Source organism: Coptis chinensis, chromosome 7 (assembly GCF_015680905.1).
Source record: "Coptis chinensis isolate HL-2020 chromosome 7, ASM1568090v1, whole genome shotgun sequence".
Lineage (NCBI taxonomy): Eukaryota > Viridiplantae > Streptophyta > Magnoliopsida > Ranunculales > Ranunculaceae > Coptis > Coptis chinensis.
The window spans coordinates 4,623,674-4,646,283 of record NC_141462.1 but is presented as its reverse complement, the minus strand read 5'-3'; the positions used below and the strand labels follow the sequence as shown (position 1 = coordinate 4,646,283).

Sequence of the window (22,610 nt, the reverse complement as noted above, 5' to 3'; positions counted from 1 at the left end):
GATCGAATCGGCGCCTCCCTTCGCTCAAGACATGCAAAACACGAGACTTTGGATTTTTATTAAACTCCGCCTCTTTGCCGTCACTATGTTTTAAACAAATTTCATAAATAAAGTAAAACTAATTTTTGATTTATTGTGACGCCAAGCAACAAATACTGACGGCAATTTGATGTCACCAATTTTCTAACGCCTATTTGGCGTCACAAATTGGGAAAAGTCCCTGTCACAAAAAAGCTGTTATGGTGTAGTGTTTCTTAGTTTGATACGTCTCCGAAAATGATGGCTTATAGGATAATTCGGATTTTTGAAGATTTCTCTCATTATCGGCAAATCTATTATGACATCTGCATCGTATTGGTTGTTTTCAATCTTTGATATGTAAACTGGTTCTCCCTGAATTTTTTCCTTGATTAGAATTTCCCTCAACGCTGTCTTAAGTGAAATTTTGTGTTTGGTTTCATCTCCATGAGCTGCATTTTAAAAATTACATTAGTTTATATTATCCAGAACTATGCAGTCTCACCATTGTCAGGGCATATAGTAATTTGGTATTTTTAGAACATGCAAATATTAGGTTTTGTTTTATTGATGGATCTTTTACTATTTTGTAGGCTTTGTGGGAGGATACCAAATGTGTGTCAAAGTGGGATATAGTGAATAGGTGCTACTTCCCTGCGGATTTTTTCCTGAGTTTGAGATGGAAGGAAAAGATTTTTTTGTGGCCAGTAGGAGAGGAAGGAGAAATGTCATGAAAGATGGATATAGAGTTATAACCGATATTGTGGGAGACTCTAAGTAGGTATATATATACCACTAAACTTGGTTCCAGCATTACATAATTTTGATATAAAAACATGCATTTTCTTATACTATACTTGCATATATATACTATACCGTACCCGGCCTATACACACACACCTTTCCCCCTTGAAATAAATTTTAAAGCATATGGATGATTTGAAAGTTGATATGTTCTCCTTAGGTCTGCTCTTATATTTCATATAATTTCATCATATCGAAATTATGTTGTTGAGTATAGAAAATTATATAATGGAAGATTTGATGTTGAAGTTCTTTAAGATAAAATAATTGTGATGTTGGATTGATTGACTCAATAGCTTCAACTCGAGACTTGTCTCTCCCACAATCCCACTGATTTCACAATATTGAGAAGAATTATATTATAAAGAGGAGGGGTAAGAGGGGTTCTAGGAATAGTTAATAGTGAGTGGTTGTTACAGTAATACAGATCTTAAGTTCAATATAGTTCAATATAATTTTGAATTAAAAGAATAATAAAAAAACAAACCGTTATAGGCTTACGCTAATATCTCATGTGTTTAATAAACTTTATTATTATTATTATTATTTTTATCATCAGTTGAATCATAAAAGAGAAATCAACAAAATTATTAAATAAGATACTGGAAAAGAAATAGTTTACCTTATCTATTTTTGTTAACTCTTTCTGAAGCGTTGATTGAATATCTTCTATTGTATGCAATGAAAAAAAAGAAAAAGAACTCAGTTATATATGTAAAACTAATGTAAATCAGAATAAAAGAAAAAACTGAAAGTTTACATTTGTTTTTTGTTTTTTGTTAGGAGGATCGTTGGTTTTATATATATATATATATATATATATATATATATATATATATATATATATATAGGTTTGTTTAGGTTAATTAATTAGGGTTTCTAATGTCATTAGAAGTTTAGTATTAATAGGATTCTTATTAGATAGGTTTGTTTAGGAAGTTAAGTATAAATAGGATTCTTTTGGTAGAAGAAGTCTTTATGTAGGCCTGGGAATTAGACCGTATACTTCCTTGCTAGTCCAGGAGATTAAAACAAATCACATTGGTATCTTCCTCACGCAATGAAGTTCGGGTACAAAGTTGATAAACACTTTATGAAAGGTCCATGTAAGATAATACATTCTTGTGATATACAAAAATATCTAAAGAAAAGAAAATAAAAGGAAAGAAGAAAGAATCCATGCATCAAGCAAAATGAATGTCTAGTACGTGCAAAAACAACACCGATACTCTAAAAGCACCAAGCTTATTATTAGATAGGCAGATAGCAATGATAGAAAACCCCTAATATAGTAATCAATAAGATAGTTATTGAGGCATACTTAAACTTTCAGTTTGAGAAATAGCAACTTTTTTGAAAAACCCATGAAAAGGCGGGGCTATTACAAATGAGTTATGATTGACTTCAAGTTTTAGAAGAGAACTTTTGGACTGCACATTTCTAAGTTCTAATTATGACAAAAGTAGAAACTCCGTTCAAAATGCCTAAGACACCCTCCACCCCTCTCTAAAGTTAATTCTCAAGTCTAAGTACTATTAGTGCATAGTTCAGCTCTAGCCCCTACTCACATCCCAAGGAACTAATGCATATCCATAGATGAACCTTGATGTTCCCTCTGTGTAGACTGTAGTCTCCTTAGGCAGTCTATTGAAAGCCAGAGTAATCATATTACTATAGTCTCAAACTATCAATGTGATGATTATGATAAGATAGCACCGATGAAGATATCAATACAAAGTGAGAAAACCTACGATTCTCTGACGACTTTGCATACGATGGAACCTGATGCAAATGTCTTTCCATCGAGATATCTGTTGTCGCCTTTGGTCCTCTGCTTGATTCTTAGGTCTAACTCTTCGGAATCAGTTGTGAATGACATATCTAATGCCTGAGAATCATCAAAAAGATCTAAGGATGTTGGCTACATACTGTTACTGATGTATTTACTTGCTTCCTGCATTAAAAGTATAATAATCATAATAAGAAAGTCTCTCATAATTTGGTCCTAGGCGTAGTCAACCATGATGCTTGTATCTAGTCAGGTTCTTTAATAGGATTTGCTTATCACGTATATGTCGGTCAATGTGTCTGACATATCATACCCATGTCAAACGCCGAAACAGGTGTCCACGCCTTTGTTTCACTGCATGTTAGGCACAGTACTTGCAAAAATTGTGTGAATTTCTCTTAGATGTATATCAAAGATTTCCATGATTCCTTCAAATTTGCCTTCTGAAGTCCTGGCTTTCAAATTTTACAAACATAAGATCCCTTTAACTGAAAAGCATTTCAGAAAAAGCTGGTTTCACACGTACATACATATATGATATATGTATATCTGTAGTTTCGTTCTTAACTTCAGATATTTTAAACCTCCTCTTTTATAAGTAATAATTTAAAGCCTCGTTAGGCAAATATAAATATTCTGTTTCTGCTAGTTAATACACTATATTTTTGATTCGTACTTTCCCCCTCCTTTTCTGTCATGATATTTTAAAAGTAACCTCTGGTCTGCTCCCCCTTGAAGCTTTCTTGCTCCTAATCCCCCTGTACAACGTGACTTTTTTCGTACACAGGTAGACTCTGTTTAGTTTTCACCAAAGACCTAACCTTTGGTGAACCTGCATTCATGTTATGAGGGCTTTGGCTAGAATTGAGTGAAGGGAAGTAATAGTTAGATTAGTAAAACAGCCATCGTTACTTTCATCATCTCGTCATTAGTCTTTGTCTGATGTCTTTCAAGTTTTCTAGTATATATCTCATTGTAGATTAAAATTTACTTGTGCTTGCAATACTATATTGAAATATGTTCAACTTCATCACAATGATACATGTACGTCTTATTGGTTACTTTGAGAAGTTACCACTGAAGATTACTATAAGAAAAGGCCTTAGTGATAACATCGCCATCACTCTTATGTTCACATTTGAGCGAGGTTTTTTCTAGACTGGCATTTTCTTGCAGTCATTTTAATACTGTGTTTGTTGTCACTTTTTATTGAAATGATATATCCTCCCTTGTCAACAGGAGTAGTTACATACCTTTTTATATTAAAACTCCTTAAGCTCCTGTCTTGTTTTGCTCCTTTGGCACATCACCATAGGAGATGTTCTGATTCATTTGGTTGATATGAAAGAAACCTCTTCTTGACCTTCTATATCGTTCCGTAAGATCTATATCTGGGAATTAGTACTCTTTCAACATGCATGCATAGATCTGTACCCTGCCTCGCAAGTCAGCTATCGTCCTTTGCAACTTTATAGCTTGGCACAGCGGAACAATTGGCAATAAGGATACACTTAAGGAGAGGAGTATCACAGTTGGTCAGCTAACTGTTTCCAACGCAGGATAGCCTCCTTTTTGAAAACGGATATGCACATTAGTTTTTCTGAAACATGCCTGCCTGGCCCATATGCAACAAAACCCTAGGCTGAGTACAAAAGTTCATTAGTCATTACCTATGCTGAGGATGAGAATATGGTTAAATTTGAAAGATATCATTTGCATAGGGAGGCCTTGTGGTAGATGAAGGGAATTATAATGGGTAGTAAAAAACTTGAAGTGCAAACTGACTCCTTACAAACTGTTAGAATTCTGAATGCCTAGCTGAGTACATTAGGAGTCTATCTAACTTCTTTGAGGCTATTATGTTTAACCGTGCATATAGTGAAGGCAACAGATGGTCTAGCGGCAATATGTGCTAACAATGACTTAACTTTGGTATTTTGCATATCTTCATGAAAGGGTGCAGATATACTTGTAAGGGATGATGCTACCGACACTATGCTGATTAAGTAACTTGAAGCCATAAAACCTGTAAAGGGCAGATAGATTATAATATTTGTAGTGAGTTGTGATCACCGACCAATATGATACCACTTATTGTGTTTGGCATAAAATGGAGATATAGAAGCATCAAATGCGGGATGTTGTTTTGGAATAAGTTAAGCAGACTCAGCAGCTGCCTATATCCTCTATGTACTTTGTGCTAGTGATACATATCTCATTTGACAGCAATATAGAAAACACTGCTTGCAAAATATGTAGTATAGCACTTAGCAGAATCACATACTCTAATATTAGATTAACCATAATACAACAATTTAACTTGACAAAACAGGTCATAAACCAAAGAAATATAACTACATGCAAATTTGAAACAAAGTCTTACTTGTGAGACACCGGTGTCAAACAATTGCTTGACTTCAAGTCGATATTCATGCATAACCCAATTTGTCCTATCTCCTCGCGGTGCCCTTCCTAAATGGAAAATCAGTGTCTTCTTCATCCCCACAGTGTCTGGGCCATTACAGATGGGTCTATCTCTACCAGTCGTCTTCCAATATCCAATTTCAGTGGCACGATTAGTCCTGTCTCTTGGACAAAAGAAGTACCATTCCAAATCCCCGCAAGATTTGTCTGCATAAACAAAACAAAAAATGAGTTCAACACAAAGTCGAGACTACTAACTAAAATAAAAGTACCAAGAAGCTTCATAATTACCAGGAAGGTCCCAAGGATTCCAGTTCTGCCTATTTGGAGATAAATAATTCTCATTCTGGAAAGATGGACGCTGAAATTCTCTACCATCAGTTGCACCTCCTGTAAAAGAGACAAAACACTCGATGGAAGGTTTTAATTAGTTGAACATGTAGAGTACCGTGGTACTTCCATTGATTCAAACCGGTCGAAAACAATAATAAGGACAAAACCAGAGAATGTAATTTCTTTTTCATACCTGAAGCTCTCTGCTCCATAGAACTGTCAATTGCCGCGTCAGTTCTAATGTTCGTAGGATGAGAATTCTGAGAACTCTGTGATGATCCATTAACATTTTCGACATATGACGATTCGGCTTCGGCGATTTGTGGGAGGGAAGATACGGAACATAGGGTTCCACAGGTCTCGGATTAACAGTTTCGTTAAAATGCGGGTAGAGGAATTGGTCGACTCATCGAGAATCTCAAGAGTTGTTTTTAATTTTAGTCGTGGGTTTACTATATATTAGGCAATGCCATCCATTCTTCTTTCAAAAGTTCAGACAACATTAATAATTGAAATTAATGCATATATAAAATTTAAAATAAGCGTTCAATAGAAAAAAAAAATATATATATATATTTGATCAACATAATAAAATTTTGATATTCAAGTACTAATTCTCATTGTTTTCTTTTCTTTATTATGAAACCGTTCTTTTCCTCTTTGTTGCTTTTGTCATTGTTTTGGTTTTTCTCCCTGTCCTTCATTTCTTTAATTTTTTCTTCAAGACAATATATCTTATCTTTGTTGTGTTTATCATCAACCAAACAATTTAGCATAATATTTCTGAGGACATCGAGTTGATTTTGTTTCTCTTCAACCTATTTTCTTTTCTTCATAAGTTCTTTAAAATTGAAGTCTTCAATTTCTATATCACGTTCATCCTTTATAAACTATATTGCATGAAAAGTCTGCTTTGAATCTGCTCTTTGCAAATGAATATAATATGTAGTGCTTCCATCAATTTCTTTAACTACGACGTCTTCATTGTTAAGGAATAAGTCTTTTGATACCTTTAATGTTACAGTGCTTTTGAATCGTCCATTCTCTATTTCTGTGTTGTAAACCGGATCTTGTTGAACGTTAAGTCATGTTTCTAGAATTTCCTTTAGCAATTTTTTTTACACAAACTGTAATTTTCACACGCCATTATATGCAATATACATAATAAAATTTATAAATTATTTATCCAATACTCTTTAATATAAAAAAAAAAAAAAAAAAAAAACTTAATCAATATGAAATGAACTTAGAAAAGAATTGTAAATAATGGAGAAGAGAAAGAAAGTAGGCTACCTGGTTTTTCGATATGTGTAGTGCAATTGTTGTTTTTTGTACATATATAGGAGATAAGACATGATTTCGTAATAGGCTCAAAAATTCTACGTGTAGGAGATAAGGCATGATTTCATAGGAGGCTCAATTACTACGGGATTGGATTTGCATAGGATTCTAATTTAGTTTTGTATCTATATATTAAAATATTTTTTTTGTTTTTTAAAACTTCTACATATATTGTACTATTGGGCCTAGGCCCAAAGATATATTTTAAGTGGGGATTTCTATTGCAACTTACATTCAAATTAAGTTACATAGCACCCCAAATGAAATGATTGGAGACTTTCACTTAAGCAAGGAGATTGGGGGAGATGGTAAAGGAGTTGCAAGAGTCAGCCTCCAGGTTCATCTCCAAATCCACAGTCGAAGAACAATCGCTCTGTCAGCGTGCCCTCTAACATCCAAAAGCTCTGTTTTTCTATTCCCCGGGGACAAAAGGTACCACTCTCTCTGTCATCCCATCTCTCATGTTGCATGCGTGGCTGACAAATAATAATTCTTTTTCTTTTATAATTCTCCCAAAGCTGGACGAACAACTATTCAGAGCCAAATGCATTTTAAACGATGGGGATGCTGCTTCCTTTCTTCCTAACAAATCTCATAGTACTATATTTCCTCCTTACTCTTCATTTGCTTGCCTTCACTTAATCTTTTACTAATTGAAATTCATGTTAGGAGGGTGGAGTGTTGAGTTGATAGAAATTTTTATAGCCAATTTGGCCGTAATATCAGATGGTTCCATTTTTTTTTTGGCTTTATTTAAGGATTGGTAATTTGAATTTGAAACCTAATTCGAATTACCGATTAATATATAGGAATTCAAATCACTCGATATCACTATGTTGAAATTCCTATACTGCAATAATCAGTTTTCCTCAATTCCTCAAAAACAGTACATTAAATAATAACTTAGATATATAAACAAAAGAATTGGCATAATCGATAAACATTGTAAAATAACAACTTATAATGCTTATTAGAGGATAGATAAATAAAAGAATTGGCATAATCGATAAACATTAAACTATCAGCTAATTGATCTGATGGATCTAACACTACGCTGATCCTCATCCAATATAATTCTGATCAATTATTTGGGATGGTTAGGTAGTTCATTTCCTAATTTGGTCCTCCTATAAGCAATGCGTCATTTATTGACTTCAAATAGGCATTTTCGTTTCTCAAGTTTTCAATATATTGATGAAGTTGTTTTTCTCTAGTCTTTGCTTCGTGTAGCTCTTCATGTTTAGTAATGACTTCTTTGTGGTTGACGTCTAAAACTTTAAATTTGTATATTTGTTGTAGAAAGCGGATAGCGTTTCCTGCAGCCGCATTTTCTGAGTCCACTTTCTTCGCTTGATACGTCTCCGGAAATGATTAGCTTATAGGATAATTTGGATTTTTGAAGATTTCTCTCATTATCGGCAAATCTATTATGACATATGCAGTGTATTGGTTGTTTTCAATCTTTGATATGTAAACTGGTTCTCCTTGAAATTTTTCCTTGATTAGAATTTCCCTCAACGCTGTCTTGAGTGAAATATTGTGTTTGGTTTCATACTCCATGAGCTACATTTTAAAAATTATACTAGTTTATATTATCCAGAAATATGCAGTCTCACCATTGTCAGGGCATATAGTAATTTGGTAATTTTAGAACATGCATTATTTTAGGTTTTGTTTTATTGATGGATCTTTTACTGTTTTGCAGGCTTTGTGGGAGGATACTAAATGTGTGTCAAAGTGGGCTATAATGAATAGGTGCTACTTCCCTACGGAACTTTTCCTGAGTTTGAGATGGAAGAAAAAGATTTTTTTTGTGGCCAGTAGGAGAGGAAGGAGAAATGTCATGGAAGATGGATATGGAGTTATAACTGATATTTTGGGAGACTCTAAGCAGGTATATATACACCACTAAACTTAGTTCCAGCATTACATAATTTTGATATAAAAACATGTATTTTCTTATACTCTACATACATATATATACTATACCGTACCCTATACACACACACCTTTCCCCCTTGAAATTAATTTTAAAACATATGGATGATTTGAAAGTTGATATGTTCTCCTTAGGCCTGCTCTTATATTTCATATAATTTCATCATATCGAAGTTCCCAACACCATCTTTGGAAAAGTTCCACACAGAAAATAAACTTATTTGAGATTTCTGGATACATTGATTTGGGTGTTTTTTAGTTTTCATGTTTTAATTATCATTATCTTCGTTATTGATCGACCGGGATATTACTATATAAGTCTGTAAATAGTTGGGACCAATCACTTTAGACATCATAAATTAAACAGTATGTTAATTTCATTGGTTATGTACAGAAGATTTCATTTCCCTAAAGCCTATAAGCTCTTTCATTTAAGTTCATAAAGGACAACCTATCCCCTTTTAACATAACCTTTAACAATACCTTTTGGACTAAGGACTACATTTGTTTGCAAGTGCACTTGGTAGGGATGAATGACTAACCAAATTTTTTTTGTCCTTTTACATATATTTTTCACAGGTTTTAAGTTCACTGAAACACTTCTTTAACTTTAACAATTTATTAAATTTCTGCAGCAGTGAATGTGCAGACTAAGATCATATATTACTCTAAACTCTCAGTGTGTAAGTTAATTAGAAACTTCTCATTTTCTACTTGCAGACTCTTCGCGACAATTCTATTGAGTGTATATTGCAATGCCGCACACCTGTATAACTGCATTTCATGGATATCCCCAATTAACTTAATCGGGCTCAAAAGTTGGTGTTGGCTGAGATTTGACTAAAAGAAGAGGTAGGTTCTATAGCTAAAGAGACAAAGCAACATAAGAAGTTCAATACATGAATCATCTTTGTAAGACATTTTAACTTAATGTAGGTTGAGAGCATGAAGGCTAAGGCATCTGAAAACGATCGAGGCAGAACTACTATTCAAATTGGAAAAGCATGCACACAAACTTCGGGACATAGACATTTTGGATGAGAAAGTCATTCTGGTTCAAAAGGATCTTTCACTTGCTTACACTGGGATTGCTGAACAGGTTATTCTTTTGTTCTGTTTTCAGATAAACTTTTAGGGGTAATATGTTGCTAAGTATAGAAAATTATATAATGGAAGATTGTATGTTGAAGTTCTTTAAGATAAAATAATTGTGGTGTTGGATTGATTGACTCAATAGCTTCAACTTAAGACTTGGCTCTCTCACAGTCCCACTGATTTCACAATATTGAGAAGAATTATAAAGAGGAGGGGTAAGAGGGGTTCTAGGAACAGTTAATAGTGAGTGGTTGTTACACTAATACAGGTCTTAAGTTCAATATAGTTCAATATAATTTTGAATTAAAAGAATAATAAAAAACAAACCGTTACAGGCTTACGCTAATATCTCATGTGTTTAAACTTTAATATTAATTTTTTTTTTATCATCAGTTGAATCATAAAGGAGAAATCAACAAAATTATTAAATAAGATACTGGAAAAGAAATAGTTTATCTTATCCATTTTTGTTAACTCTTTCTGAAGCCTTGATTGAATATCTTCTATTGTATGCAATGAAGAAAAGAAAAAGAACTCAGTTATATATGTAAAACTAATGTAAATCAGAATAAAAGAAAAAACTGAAAGTTTACCTGTGTTTTTTGTTTTGTGTTAGGAGGATCGTTGGTTTTTTATATATATAGGTTTGTTTAGGTTAATTGATTAGGTTTTCTTATGTCATTAGAAGTTTAGTATTAATAGGATTCTTATTTTGTATATATCCATAATTAGTGTTTTGTTTTGTGATTATATATATAGATAGGTATGTTTAGGAAGTTAATTATTAATAGGATTCTTTTTGGTAGAAGAAGTCCTTATGGTGTTTGGAATCCAGTTAAGTTAGATTATTTTCTGGGAATAGACCAACTCTGTAGGCAAAGGTTTTTATTATACAATATTAAATACCGCTTTGTTGTCCTGGGAACCTTGCAGTGAGCAAAACTGCGCTAGTTTCCCTTTGCCTAACCTCTTCTATTGTCCAAGTATATGGTGCCAAATACAGAATGTATCAAATAGAAACATCGACAGTTCAAGGGATAAATTTCAACCACTTGGTGAATGTCATACTGGTTAAGACTCTTTGTAGTCTTGATAGACTATTTGCTACATAGTTACTATAGTATATTAACTGATAGGAATTGGAGGACTAAAAAGCGGTAAGAACGCTCTACTTGGGCACGCCCAAGGGGAGTCCTCTACTTTCTCTCAAGCTTTGAGTTAGTTCCTGCGCATCCCATTCAACGATTGTTAATTCTAATAGATCACTCTACTTATTGATTGAGCTTTATCAAAGTATGAAGTATCCCCATCTGAAGTCTAAACTGAAGCTGACATGAATCCCAGTTCGGATTGAGTATCCTGCTTCAACCAACCAAATGGTAGTGTCGCTGCATTGTTCTGTGCTCTATTGCTGTTCTCAGAACTCAAGGAAGTGTTAGCTCCATCTGCATGTGGAAAAAGGTGGATCAATAATCTGGCAAGAGCTCACGGCCTCACGCTATGTCACTTTGATAAAATTGGTACTGATAGTTACACTTTAAGCAATCGAAGTCTTGGTCAATAGAATATCTAATACGTTGCCAACATTTCTCCAAAACAAAGACAAAAAAATAAATGAAAGACAAAAAAAGGGGGAAATGTACTAATGTATGCTTGGACTTTAGAGTTGAATCTTTTTAGTCCATTTTGAAGTTGTGAAAGTGTGAAACCGTTGTTTCCACTTTCTAGTTTTAAGTATTTGTTTTTTTTTTTTTTTCTTTGATGAAATTTACTTCGGCTTCATTGCTTGCAACATTTTCAACAACTTGTATCTGTCTAATTTGCCTTTGAAGGATCTCATAGGGTTGCCAGGTTTTATGTTTTCTTTTATGCATCCAGCTCATGTCTAGTTATCCGTCCATCTGTGTATATATTTATATTTCGTACTCTTCAAAAAAATTGTTCTATTTTGAGGCACTTCCTACTTCACGCTCGAACATGTCTGAAGAAACGAAAAAAGGGGATGAGATTAAGGCATGTTTTGTCGCAGGCTCGTTAATTTACTGTCTCTTTAGAAGGAGTAGGCACGGAGTTGACTATTTAAGATAAGGTGCTTGTACCTTTTTTTTTACTGAAATAAAAAGGGTTGCACCATATGGTTTCTCGTCTTGTATGTGTAGTAGAAATATGTAAATTTATTAGTAAGTTGTAGCAATTAGTTCATGGACACTATAAATTGGGTAGCAGAGTATCTGCTAATTCTAGAACAATATGTATGTGTTCCCCCTACCCCCTGCAAATGACAGTTTTCTAAATTTCATGGCCTCCACAGAATTTATTAGGAGCACCAACAAACAAAAAAAAAATGAGGAAAGTAGTATCTTTGAAATAAACTGTACAAAGGGGGAGCACCAGTGAAAAAATTAAAATGAGGAAACTAATATTTTATTTCTAGCTCGTCCCAAAAGAACACATATATCAAATTACGTCCAGAGTTACTGGTAATTCCAACTTGGGGGGTCACAACAGCGTTACTTTTGTTGAAAGATGATTCCATTGGAACAGGCAACTATAGTGTAATGACTCGACTTCGGGTCACCGGGTGTAAGGATCACCTTTGTGGTAGTCGATGCGGAAGTAGATCCGTGTGTGGGCGGGTTGGTTTCAGATAGGAAAGTCTGAAGCTAATTGGGGAATACTGGAATTTTCATCAAGACAGAACGTACGCCCCCTGTAAGCGTTTTAGCTTAACCCACTCAACCTGAATGTGATTCAGCTTAAAGACTTCGAATTCACTAGTGAAGTAAGTTCGACTCATCATCTGCGCTGGTGAGTAACTTCCACCTTGCGATCTAGTGGAGTCCCCGTTTTGCCTCAGGACATGAAATAGGCCAATTTTCTATGTCCACCATAGATTGCCCGATTATAGTGCGAAAAAAAATTCTTTGTTGTGTGTGTATTTTTTGTGTTCCTCCATTAGAAAGTATAGTAGAGATGTGCTTCTTTTACGTTGAGGTGGATTAACTTGTCATCTTAGTATTTTTGTCGATGATGTGCACTGATAATGAGGCTTTCCTTTCGGAATACTAAAAGTGAAAAGATTCCATCTACTGTTTTGAGCTTCTGACTTTTTTTTATATGCAAATTTATATTTAGGTTAAGTAAGGAGTGTCTATGGTTCTTTTAGAATTTTAGGAGTTGTGATTGGTAGCTCTTGGAGCCTGGTAAAGTCCAATTTTCACTTAACTACATAATGTACGCAAGCAAATGTTAGCCTAGATTTTCTCTTCGTTTAGGTTCTGACCTGAGTCATCGGAATCAATATCCTTCAGTGAGCACCAGGGCATGTGAAAGAGTTATCAGAAAGTATATGTTATACTTTGGTCTATAATCATTTTGTTCCCCATTTTTGTATGTGGCGAACTTGTATGCTACCTAACTGCCTTATAAAGATAAAGCTCATTGATTATTTTTGGTGATTGCAATTTGGTGCTTAAAGATAGACATTGGAAAAGTTTTTGATAAGATGCTCAACATTATTGTATAGAATGAATGCACGTTAGAGTCCTTTGAAGCTTCAATGTTGGAGTTGGAATCTGATTTTATGGGTGTGCACTGTTTTTTTAGCATTCCAGTTGAACTTGAACCATGACAGAGTTGTAGTTATAAGCAGAGTCGCATTTTGCATTCAAATATTTGACTGTAAAGTTGACTACCCTTTGAGTCACATCCTGTAGTTTTACTCCAGACTCTTTATTTTCATGTACCTTCTTTCAGTTCTTTGGAACAAATTAAAAGAAATGGGTAATCCCAAGGATTTTCTGCATGGATACTAATTTTTGCATAAAAAACACACATATAAATAAATTGCAGGAAAAACTGGAATACTAAATTATAAGCTAATAATTCACTAATTGGAGTTGGTGTTGCCTCAAGTTTATATCACTCTTCCAGAGGAGATCTGAGGAAGTATCTGAGATGGGCTGACTACACAATGATAGCCACAGCAACTGTTGTAAGTTAAAGTTGGCTCAATAATTCTTTGAAATTACTTTGAATTGTTAATGTTAGTATTATTCTTATTATTATTACTATTGGTATTTTTATTGTTATTGTTGCTGTTGGTTGTTGTTGTTGTTGTTGTTGTTGTTGTTGTCGTAGCAATAGTAGTAGTAATAGTCTGAGTAGCATGCAATACTCAATAAGATCCTAGCAATTCTATCCTTTTTAGGATAAGGACACTCATTTTCAATATTTTCCCGCTTTTAATTTAGCTAGGGGGTGTGTCAATCATACTGTCATTGTAGATACTCTTGGCAGGTCTGGTATTGTTTTGTCCTTCATTCTGGGGTAGTTTGAGTAGGCCCCTACTAGGTGAACGAATTTGTAGTGCCTTGGGTTCTTCTTCACTCTTATGAGGGTAGCAGATTGCAAATCATGTGGTCAGATCCGTATCTTTGGAGGGTTTGATCAATGCGACATGGTCTTCCTTTTGTAGAAGGTTTAGGAAGAGTGGGAAGACACCCATTTGGGAGCTTTTTATTTAGATGGGACTCTTTGCTTGGAAAGTTGTAGTGTGGGGAGGCTCATTGGGGCTGTCCACATAAGCAGAGGGATTAAGAAAAAATAGGAGAAAAAAAAATAGTAAGTAAGAGTCCCAATTAATTATGTTTCCTTTATATACTAAATCTCTTTTCAAGAGTCCTAAATAGGAGAAAAAAAATAGTGCGTAAGACTCCCAATTAATTATGTTTCCTTTATATACTAAATATCTTTTCAAGACTCCTAATTAATTATGTTTTTGGGCTCATTGGGGCTGTCCACGTAACCAGGGGATTAAGAAAAAATAAGAGAAAATAAATAGTAAGTAAGAGTCCCAATTAATTATGTTTCCTTTATATACTAAATCTCTTTTCAAGAGTCCTAACTAATTATGTTTTCTATTTCCTAATCTATACACATCCAAACAAAAAATAATAAGGATTATAAGAGAGACTCTCTTCTTCAAGAGTCCTAATTAATTATGCTTCATGTTCCTAATCTATACACATCCAAACAAAGAATAATAAAGATTACAGGAGAGACTCTATTCAAATCAGGAGAAAAAAATTGTTGATAAAAAAAGCTAGAGAAACAAGTTGTGAGAAAAAAAACTAAATAGGAACTAAAAGTCCTAATTCTTGAACTTCTAAGTATCCCATATTCTTGAGTTCTTCAATTTACAACTATTGTGCTGATTTAAAAAGTCTTCTTTCTCTACCTCCCCAGTATGTGTTGATTTCAAAAGTCTTCTTTCTTTTGATTTGTGTTTACCATAAAGTTTGGAGTGTTAAAGGAGAAGGTAATACAGGTCTAACATTAGTACATTTGATTGTGACTTCCGAGATTGACAAACCATACACTTTACGTATATATACCAACCCTAATTGTTTATCAACTCAGTCTACTTCCTCATCTAGGGAGAAGGTTAAGTTATTTATTTTAGTCGTCACTATCTATATACTATCCATATATTTTAGTATGTTAGTTCTATAAAAATGTTAGTAAGTGGATCTAAAGTTTTAAACTTTACATGTATAGTTTTGGAGCTTTGAACTTCTCTTTCATATGAGCAATTCTTGATCAATAAAATTTTTCAAGTAACTATTTTCACTCACCTAATCGTCATCTACTAGCTGTATTTTATATAATGTGTTTAAGACTTATATTTCCTTTTTCTGTAGTTATTAGCATGCCCTATCCATGCTAACGGATAAACTTCTTTTGACATAATAATAAAATTTAAGTGCATCATAAAGATGTAAATGTAGTTACTTATTGATGGATCTGATAACCAAGTATTCCCCATATTCTATATTGTTTTTATTTGTTTCAATTTGTGGTTGTTAGTTATTTTTTATTCTTCACTCTTAATTTCCTAAGACCAATTAATTTCTAGACCAAGTCGTGCATGGGTAGACATAAATTATTCTATCCATAATATCTTTAAAAGTTGAAGTAATCCAAACTTACTTTCATGGTTGTTATTTGGTTATATTGGCATAATCTGATAAGTTCATGGTCGTTGTTTAAATTTTGAATGGGGTTCTTGGTGTTAGTAGTGTACTCAAGTTGGAATGAATTACTTTGTACATGTTTAAGGTTTGTGTGTTAGTAGTTTGCATCCCGATGGTATTTTAGAGTAGATAAATTTCTCAAGGAGTGTCAGTGGCGCTGCCAGAATTAGGAGATTCTTACATGAAAACACAAATAGGAGATTCTTCAACAGAAGGTGAGTTAGTAGACTAAATGAGGTTTTATATATATATATATATATATATATATATATATATATAATAAGTAAACCTTGCAAATCTAATACGATATAACCGAGTTAGGCTGTGTTTTGTGAAGTTGTTGGACTATATATTCAAAACTTGAATTTGTACTTTTAAATTTTTTGGTCGCATTAATTTTATTGTGTACATATGTCTATGTTGGAACATTTGTACCGTTCAGACTACCATTCTTCAAATGCATACTTAAAGTAAAATGATGTAAATCTACATGATAATATAGATACGTGAAGGAAACTAAAAGGTTCCATGATCATGTACCATAATAGTTGAGTAATATGCTCATATGGATTTATTTTCTTAAAATTGAAGTTCAGGCACACAACATAATTCATATATATTTGATATTTCTTAAATTTTATGGGAGTCGCTTTTCCTGATTTTTCGGTTCACAAGTTAATGTTTAATGTATCTTAAAGTTAAAACAATCAGTACTGCATTTTTCGACCCAGTTGGGTACGTTTGATTGATTTTCTAACCTGATTGTTTTGTATGTTCTTAGATTCAAGTGTGCTATTAATCTAATATAATGCTGATTTTCTTTCACATGCGTTGCTTTACTATATTTTTGTTAGCCTTACGCTGCTTCATTGGTACTTTCGTCCCACTTACAATTACAAAAGGAAGGATTTCTTAGCACTTGGTTTCTTTTGCAACAAATCGAAGACGAAGAATCTTAAAAAACATCACATTTTGGGTATGAATTTGAAGGTCTTGGTTATCCAAGTCATGGCTCAGTCCTGAAGGTTGGACGACTCATTGATGCTTATCTAGCGGAAATTGCGCTTGATCCATATCTAGGTCTACGGAAATTCATTGATATAATTGAAATCTTGTTTGACTATGCTCGAGTTATTGATGATGGACTCTACAGAGCAACTGATATATATTTAAAGACAACTTATCCAACTTTTTCTTTTTGTTAGTGTTGCGGTCTGAATTCATTTCTAATATAGAGTGATGCTGTGATTCAGTGTTAATTCGACTCTTTCTTATGCTTTACTTCACTTTAATTTGTGATGGGGTTCTAATTAATAGATTTCTTTCGTAGAACAAAATTGAAATTTTTATCACAAGTTTGTTTTGAAATTTTCATGTTTTTAAGAGTGATTTTTTTTGTAATTGCACTATTAGTAAATTAAGTATTTATTTGCCTTCTATTACGAACCACATTCCACATTTGTCTCTTATAGTTTTTAAATATTAAACCATGAAGAGGAGTACCTGAGTTTTTTTGGAAAAAGGGTCATTGAATCAATAAACATATCAGTGCTCATGCTCTTTACATGCTAACATGAATTAGCAAACGATGAACATTCTTATTATCTGCTTTGAGGATTGTACATAACGATAAATAGAAGTTGGTATTACACACCAACTTTGATAATTATCAGGAAATCAAAAACTGGACACAAATGCATTGAACTAACCCTAAAGAATAATTAATGGGAAATAGGATAATAATGAGAAATCGCAAGTTGGATGCAACAACATTGAACTAACCTCAAAGAATAATTAAAGAGAAATCGAAAAATGGATGCAACACTGCATTGAACTAACTCAAAATAATTAATGGGAAATAGGAAAATGGATGTAACACTGCATTGAACAAACCTCAAAGAAAAATTAATGGGTAACCGGAAAATGGATGTGAGTGCATCGAACTAACCTCAAAGAATAATTAACGGGAAAATCGGAGACTGGATGCAACACTGCAATGAACTAACCTCAAAGAATAATTAAAGGGTAACTGGAAATAGGAGACTGGATGTAAATGCATCGAACTAATCTCAAAGAGTTATTAATGAAAAATTGGAAAATTGAATGCAAATGCATTGAACCACTAACGTCAAAGAATATTAATGGGAAATCAGAAACTTAATGCAAATGCATTGAAGAAACCTCAAAGAATAGTTAACGGGAAATCGGAAATTTGATGTAACATCGCATTGAACTAACCTAAAGAATAATTAATGGGAAATCGAAAATTTGATGCAAATGCATCGAACTAACCTCAAAGAATAATTAGTGGAAAATTGGAAACTGGATGTAACTGTATTGAACTAACGCCAAAGAAAAGTTAACAAGAAATAAAAAATTGGATAAAAATGCATTGAACTAACCTCAAAGAATAATTAACGGAAAATCAAAAACTAGATGCAACTGCATAAACTAACCTCAAAGAAATAATTAACGAAAAATAAAAAATTGGATGCAAATGCATCAAACTATCCTCAAAGAATAATTGACGTGAAATTGGAAACTGGATCCCAATGAATTTAACTAACCTCAAAGAATAATTAACGGAAATTAGAATTTCGGATGCAAATCAGATCGAACCAAAGAATAATTAACATGACATCGAAAACTGGATGCAAATCCAGCTAACTAACCTCAAAGAATAATTAATGGGAAATCGAAACCGGATGCAAATGCATCGACTAATCTCAAAGAATAATTAACGAAAAATAATAAACTTAATACAAATGCATTGAGCTAATCTCAAAAAAATAATTAGTGGGATGAAAATTGAAAACTTGATGCAAATGTAATGAACTAACCTCAAAGAATAATTAACGGTAAATCAGAAACTGGATACAACATTGCAATGAACTAACTTCATAGAATAATTAACGAGAAATCGAAAACTGGATATAACACTGCAATGAACTAACCTCAAAGAATAATTAACGGGAAACCAGGAACTGGATACAAGTGCATTGAACTAATTAACCTCAAAGAATAATTGACAGACAATCGAAAACTAGATACAAATGCATTCAATAAACCTCAAAGAATAATTAATGGGAACTCGAAAACTGGATACAAATGCATCAAACTAACCTCAAAGAATAATTAACGGGTAATCGGAAACAACATCAAACTGCATCAAACTAACCCCAAAGAAAAATTAACAAAAAATCGGAAAGTGGATGCAATTGCATCAAACTAACCTCAAAGAATAATTAACGGAAAATTGAAAACTGGATGCAACTACAAGGAAGTAACTTTAAAGAATAATTAACAGGAAATCAGAAACTAGATGCAAATGAATGGAACTAACCTCAAGGAATAATTAACGACAAATCAGAAACAAGATGCCAATTCATGAAACTAATCTCAAAGAATCATTCAGGTGTAAGCGAAAACTGGATGTGAATACATCAAACTAACATCAAAGAATAATTAACTGGAAATCGAAAACTAGATGCAAATGCATTAAACTAACCTAAAAAATAATTATCAGGAAATCGAAAACTGGATGCAAATGCATTGAACTAATTAAACTCAAATGATAATTAACTTGAAATAAGAAACTAGATGCAAATGCATTGATCTAACCTCATAGAGGTATTAACACGCAATCCAAAACTAAGTGCAAATTTATGGAACTAACCTCAAAGAATAGGAAATCAGAAACTGAATGTAATTGCATTGACCTAACCTCAAAGGTGAATTAACAGAAAATCAAAAACTGGATACAAATGCAATGAACTGATCTCAAAAAATATTTAACAGAAAATCAAAAATTAAATGCTAATGCATTGAACTAACCTCAAAACATTGTTGTTTTATGTGTAGTGGAAATGTCTCAACAAGTGTATGATTGGGAATGACTTGCTATTCAAGTATATTCAATATGAATTTCGCCTCATTGGGCATTCTCACAAAAATTTTATCAAACTTTTATTATTAAACAACAAAAAGAACTCGAAGGGTTTTTATAAAAGTGCGTTATTATTATCATTATTTTCTGGAGTGTGATTTTCATGTTGTAAGAAATTTGGATAAGTGACCAATATTATATTCATATCTCATAAGTGGATCTATCTACATAGTTCAAATATTTTTTAGAATAATTTAATATAATGGTACCCGTTCGTAGGACGGGTTCGAAAGCTAGTATTCAATAATGCCAGCCAAACAGGCAGATCAGTGAGAGAGGACCTCACTTTCAAGACCTGCAGAAATCATCGACAAAACAAAACCCATATAGGTAGAAACAAGGACACCACAACCTACTCCCCAAAAGTACTAATCCCCTGAGCTCCTCGCCTCAGCGATGATATCATGCCAATGCATAACAATGTCCCTGACGTCGTAGTTTGCTCTTTCCATTAAGCCGGAAGTCCAATACCACAAAAACGCCTCAACTTTGAAACAAGTACGCGCTACATTTGGTGGTCTCCTCCTGAAGATGTGATTGTTTCTAGCCTTCCATATAGCCCAAATCACAGCATATATAGGGCACCAATCTCCATATCTTCGCTCCAAACCCCCTACTTCTCAGCCTCGGCCATGCAACTAAACATTCCTCCACATTATCAATCTACGCAATTCTTGGGAAAGCGGCCCCATTCGGTTGCATAAAAACTGTCCAGCACTGCAAAGCAAAAGGGCGTACTAAAAACAGATGCATGATGGATTCATTGAAACTGCTACACATAGAACAAGTGGGGGAAACATCGAAACCTCTACGAATCAGTGAGTCAGCCGTTAGTGTGCGGCCTTGTAACAATATTGATTTATTGAAGTTGTGAGAGAGACAATGTTCTACTTCTTGAGGGTTTTTATTTGTTTTATAAACTATCTGCAGTTTTAATTTAGTAACTATATGAAATAAACCGCAATATGTTAAAAATTCGGAAATTAATCGGAAATCGGATCGGATCGGATTTTGAAAACACATCCAATTCCGATCCAATTATTTTTCGGAAAAATTGGATATCGGAATTTCGGATATTGAAACACAAATATCATTGCCAAATTCAAAAAAATATCAGATCGGAATTCGAAAATATTTGGTTTTCGGAAAAAGTGGCACCCCTAATTGTTTGAATTGTACACCCATGGGGTACTAATTATAGCTAGCACAAATTCCAATTGTATCGTGACTTTCTTCTAATGGCAGATGTCTCTAAAAAATATATATATAAAGATGGAATTTCAAATGGGATTCATTACCAAAAGTCCGACATAGATAGTCTTACTTACTAAAGAGGGCAAATAATCCAAACTCACTCTCTCTTTAAAAAGTCTGAAAATACTTATAGATAGACGATTATGACAATAAGCAGAATTAATGAGCAATAAGTATATAAAAACTGTAAATGTGCAAAAGGCTTCTAATTTCTATTTTAAAAGCATCAGTCAATATTTAGTCCAACAAAAAACTACAAATTACAAACTAAATTAGACCAATAAAAAAAATTGACCTGGACCTTACGAATTGAAGGGATCTTAATTCCTTCGGGGCAAGCCATGTAGCTGTTGAACGTTGTCCCGTTACAGATAGATGGTAGGTTTAGGATTACCTACTTGTGATGCCATACTTTAAAACTTGTCCAATTTGAAGACAAAAAAAGAAGAACTGAGTTGAAGAAGTGTATCTGAGAGGGTACTAAGAAATGGTAGTCGTCAAAATTGAAACTTCATCGCTTGATTTTAGGTGAAGAAGATGATGTTTGAGAGACGGTGGGTTTTGTTTGCTGTGGATTCTTTGTAGAAAAGAAAGGGTTTTGGTCGGGGTCTTGGGGAAAGAGTACTGGGGATTTGGGGTTTATTAGGAAGAGCATGGGTCTTTTTAGCAATTTTTTTCTCCACTTTTTTAGTAATCCCCCTCCTTACGTGGATAGCCTAATAGAGCTCAAAAAGGGACTACTATTATATATATAAAAAGATTGGGTTGTCAAACATGATCATTGCCATATATCTTTATTGATCCGGTGACGTTTACTTTTTGTTTTGTAAGATAACTCATTGTGCGTTAACAACAGCCTAAACACATACTTTAGTGAGTAGTGTACTGAAAGGAGTCCCATAATTGTTCTCGAGGGTTCGTTTGTTTTTACATATATCTTCAAGATGTGACTGAAAAATCTTAGGTGGTCTAGTTCTGTTAACATTCAATGCTTCAAATGGAAACCAAAGCAAACTACGTTTGCATTGTTGGTAGCATCTGTGGATGGGGCATAAGAATGAGATGTGTCCAAGGATTTCTAGAAACTGGCCTATCTCTATTGAACTTTTATAAATCTGGGCAACACTGTCTTGGCCATTGATATCGATGACCAAAGGACAGGCTGAAAATGCAATATATGTGATCCCCTTCGGAATGCAATGAACCATACAAGATTAGTTATCTCCTGGTGGGCATCCAAACAAATCTAAACTACACATTATTTGACTTCAAACCAACAACAATTTTTTAACAGATAGCCTTTGGTGTTTATTTTTTAAATTCAATCCTAACCCATTGAATCACTATGATTTTTTACTTTATTTTATTCGGGACCATTAGAATCGGTTATTCCATTTTTATTTTATTTTCTATGTTTTGTTTTATCTGATTTCTCACTATGACGTCATCGATTGCACCAACATGTGAGGCTATCGCCCAAGGTTTAGGCTTTCTTATTAGCTTTTCTCTAGCAACGGTGGTTATAACTTCACATGACTCCAGTTCCTCATATTCTTTAAGTGCTGGACATATATATGATTTCTGCAAAATTGGGTCATTGTCCATCGGCGTATTAGTTATGCTGTTGAATATA

The 22,610-nt window shown here is 33.6% G+C and overlaps 1 protein-coding gene across 1 annotated transcript; it reads right to left on the bottom strand.

Moving 5' to 3' along the window:
- Positions 1-4,872: 4,872 nt before the first annotated feature.
- Positions 4,873-5,672, bottom strand: LOC147485418 (NAC domain-containing protein 53-like). Its single transcript, XM_086572438.1, has 3 exons — positions 5,562-5,672; positions 5,327-5,425; positions 4,873-5,242 (listed from the first exon to the last, which is right to left on the bottom strand). The coding sequence occupies exons 1-3, from the start codon at positions 5,578-5,580 to the stop codon at positions 4,908-4,910; spliced, it is 453 nt and encodes a 150-aa protein (XP_086428564.1). The 5' UTR covers positions 5,581-5,672; the 3' UTR covers positions 4,873-4,907.
- Between the last annotated feature and the right edge of the window lie 16,938 nt (positions 5,673-22,610).

What these genes read in the sequence shown, in the direction of transcription:
- LOC147485418 (XM_086572438.1), bottom strand. An exon ending in GAATCCTTGGGACCTTCCTG is followed by an intron (nt 5,243 to 5,326) that starts GTAATTATGAAG and finishes TTGTTTATGCAG; the next exon opens with ACAAATCTTGCGGGGATTTG.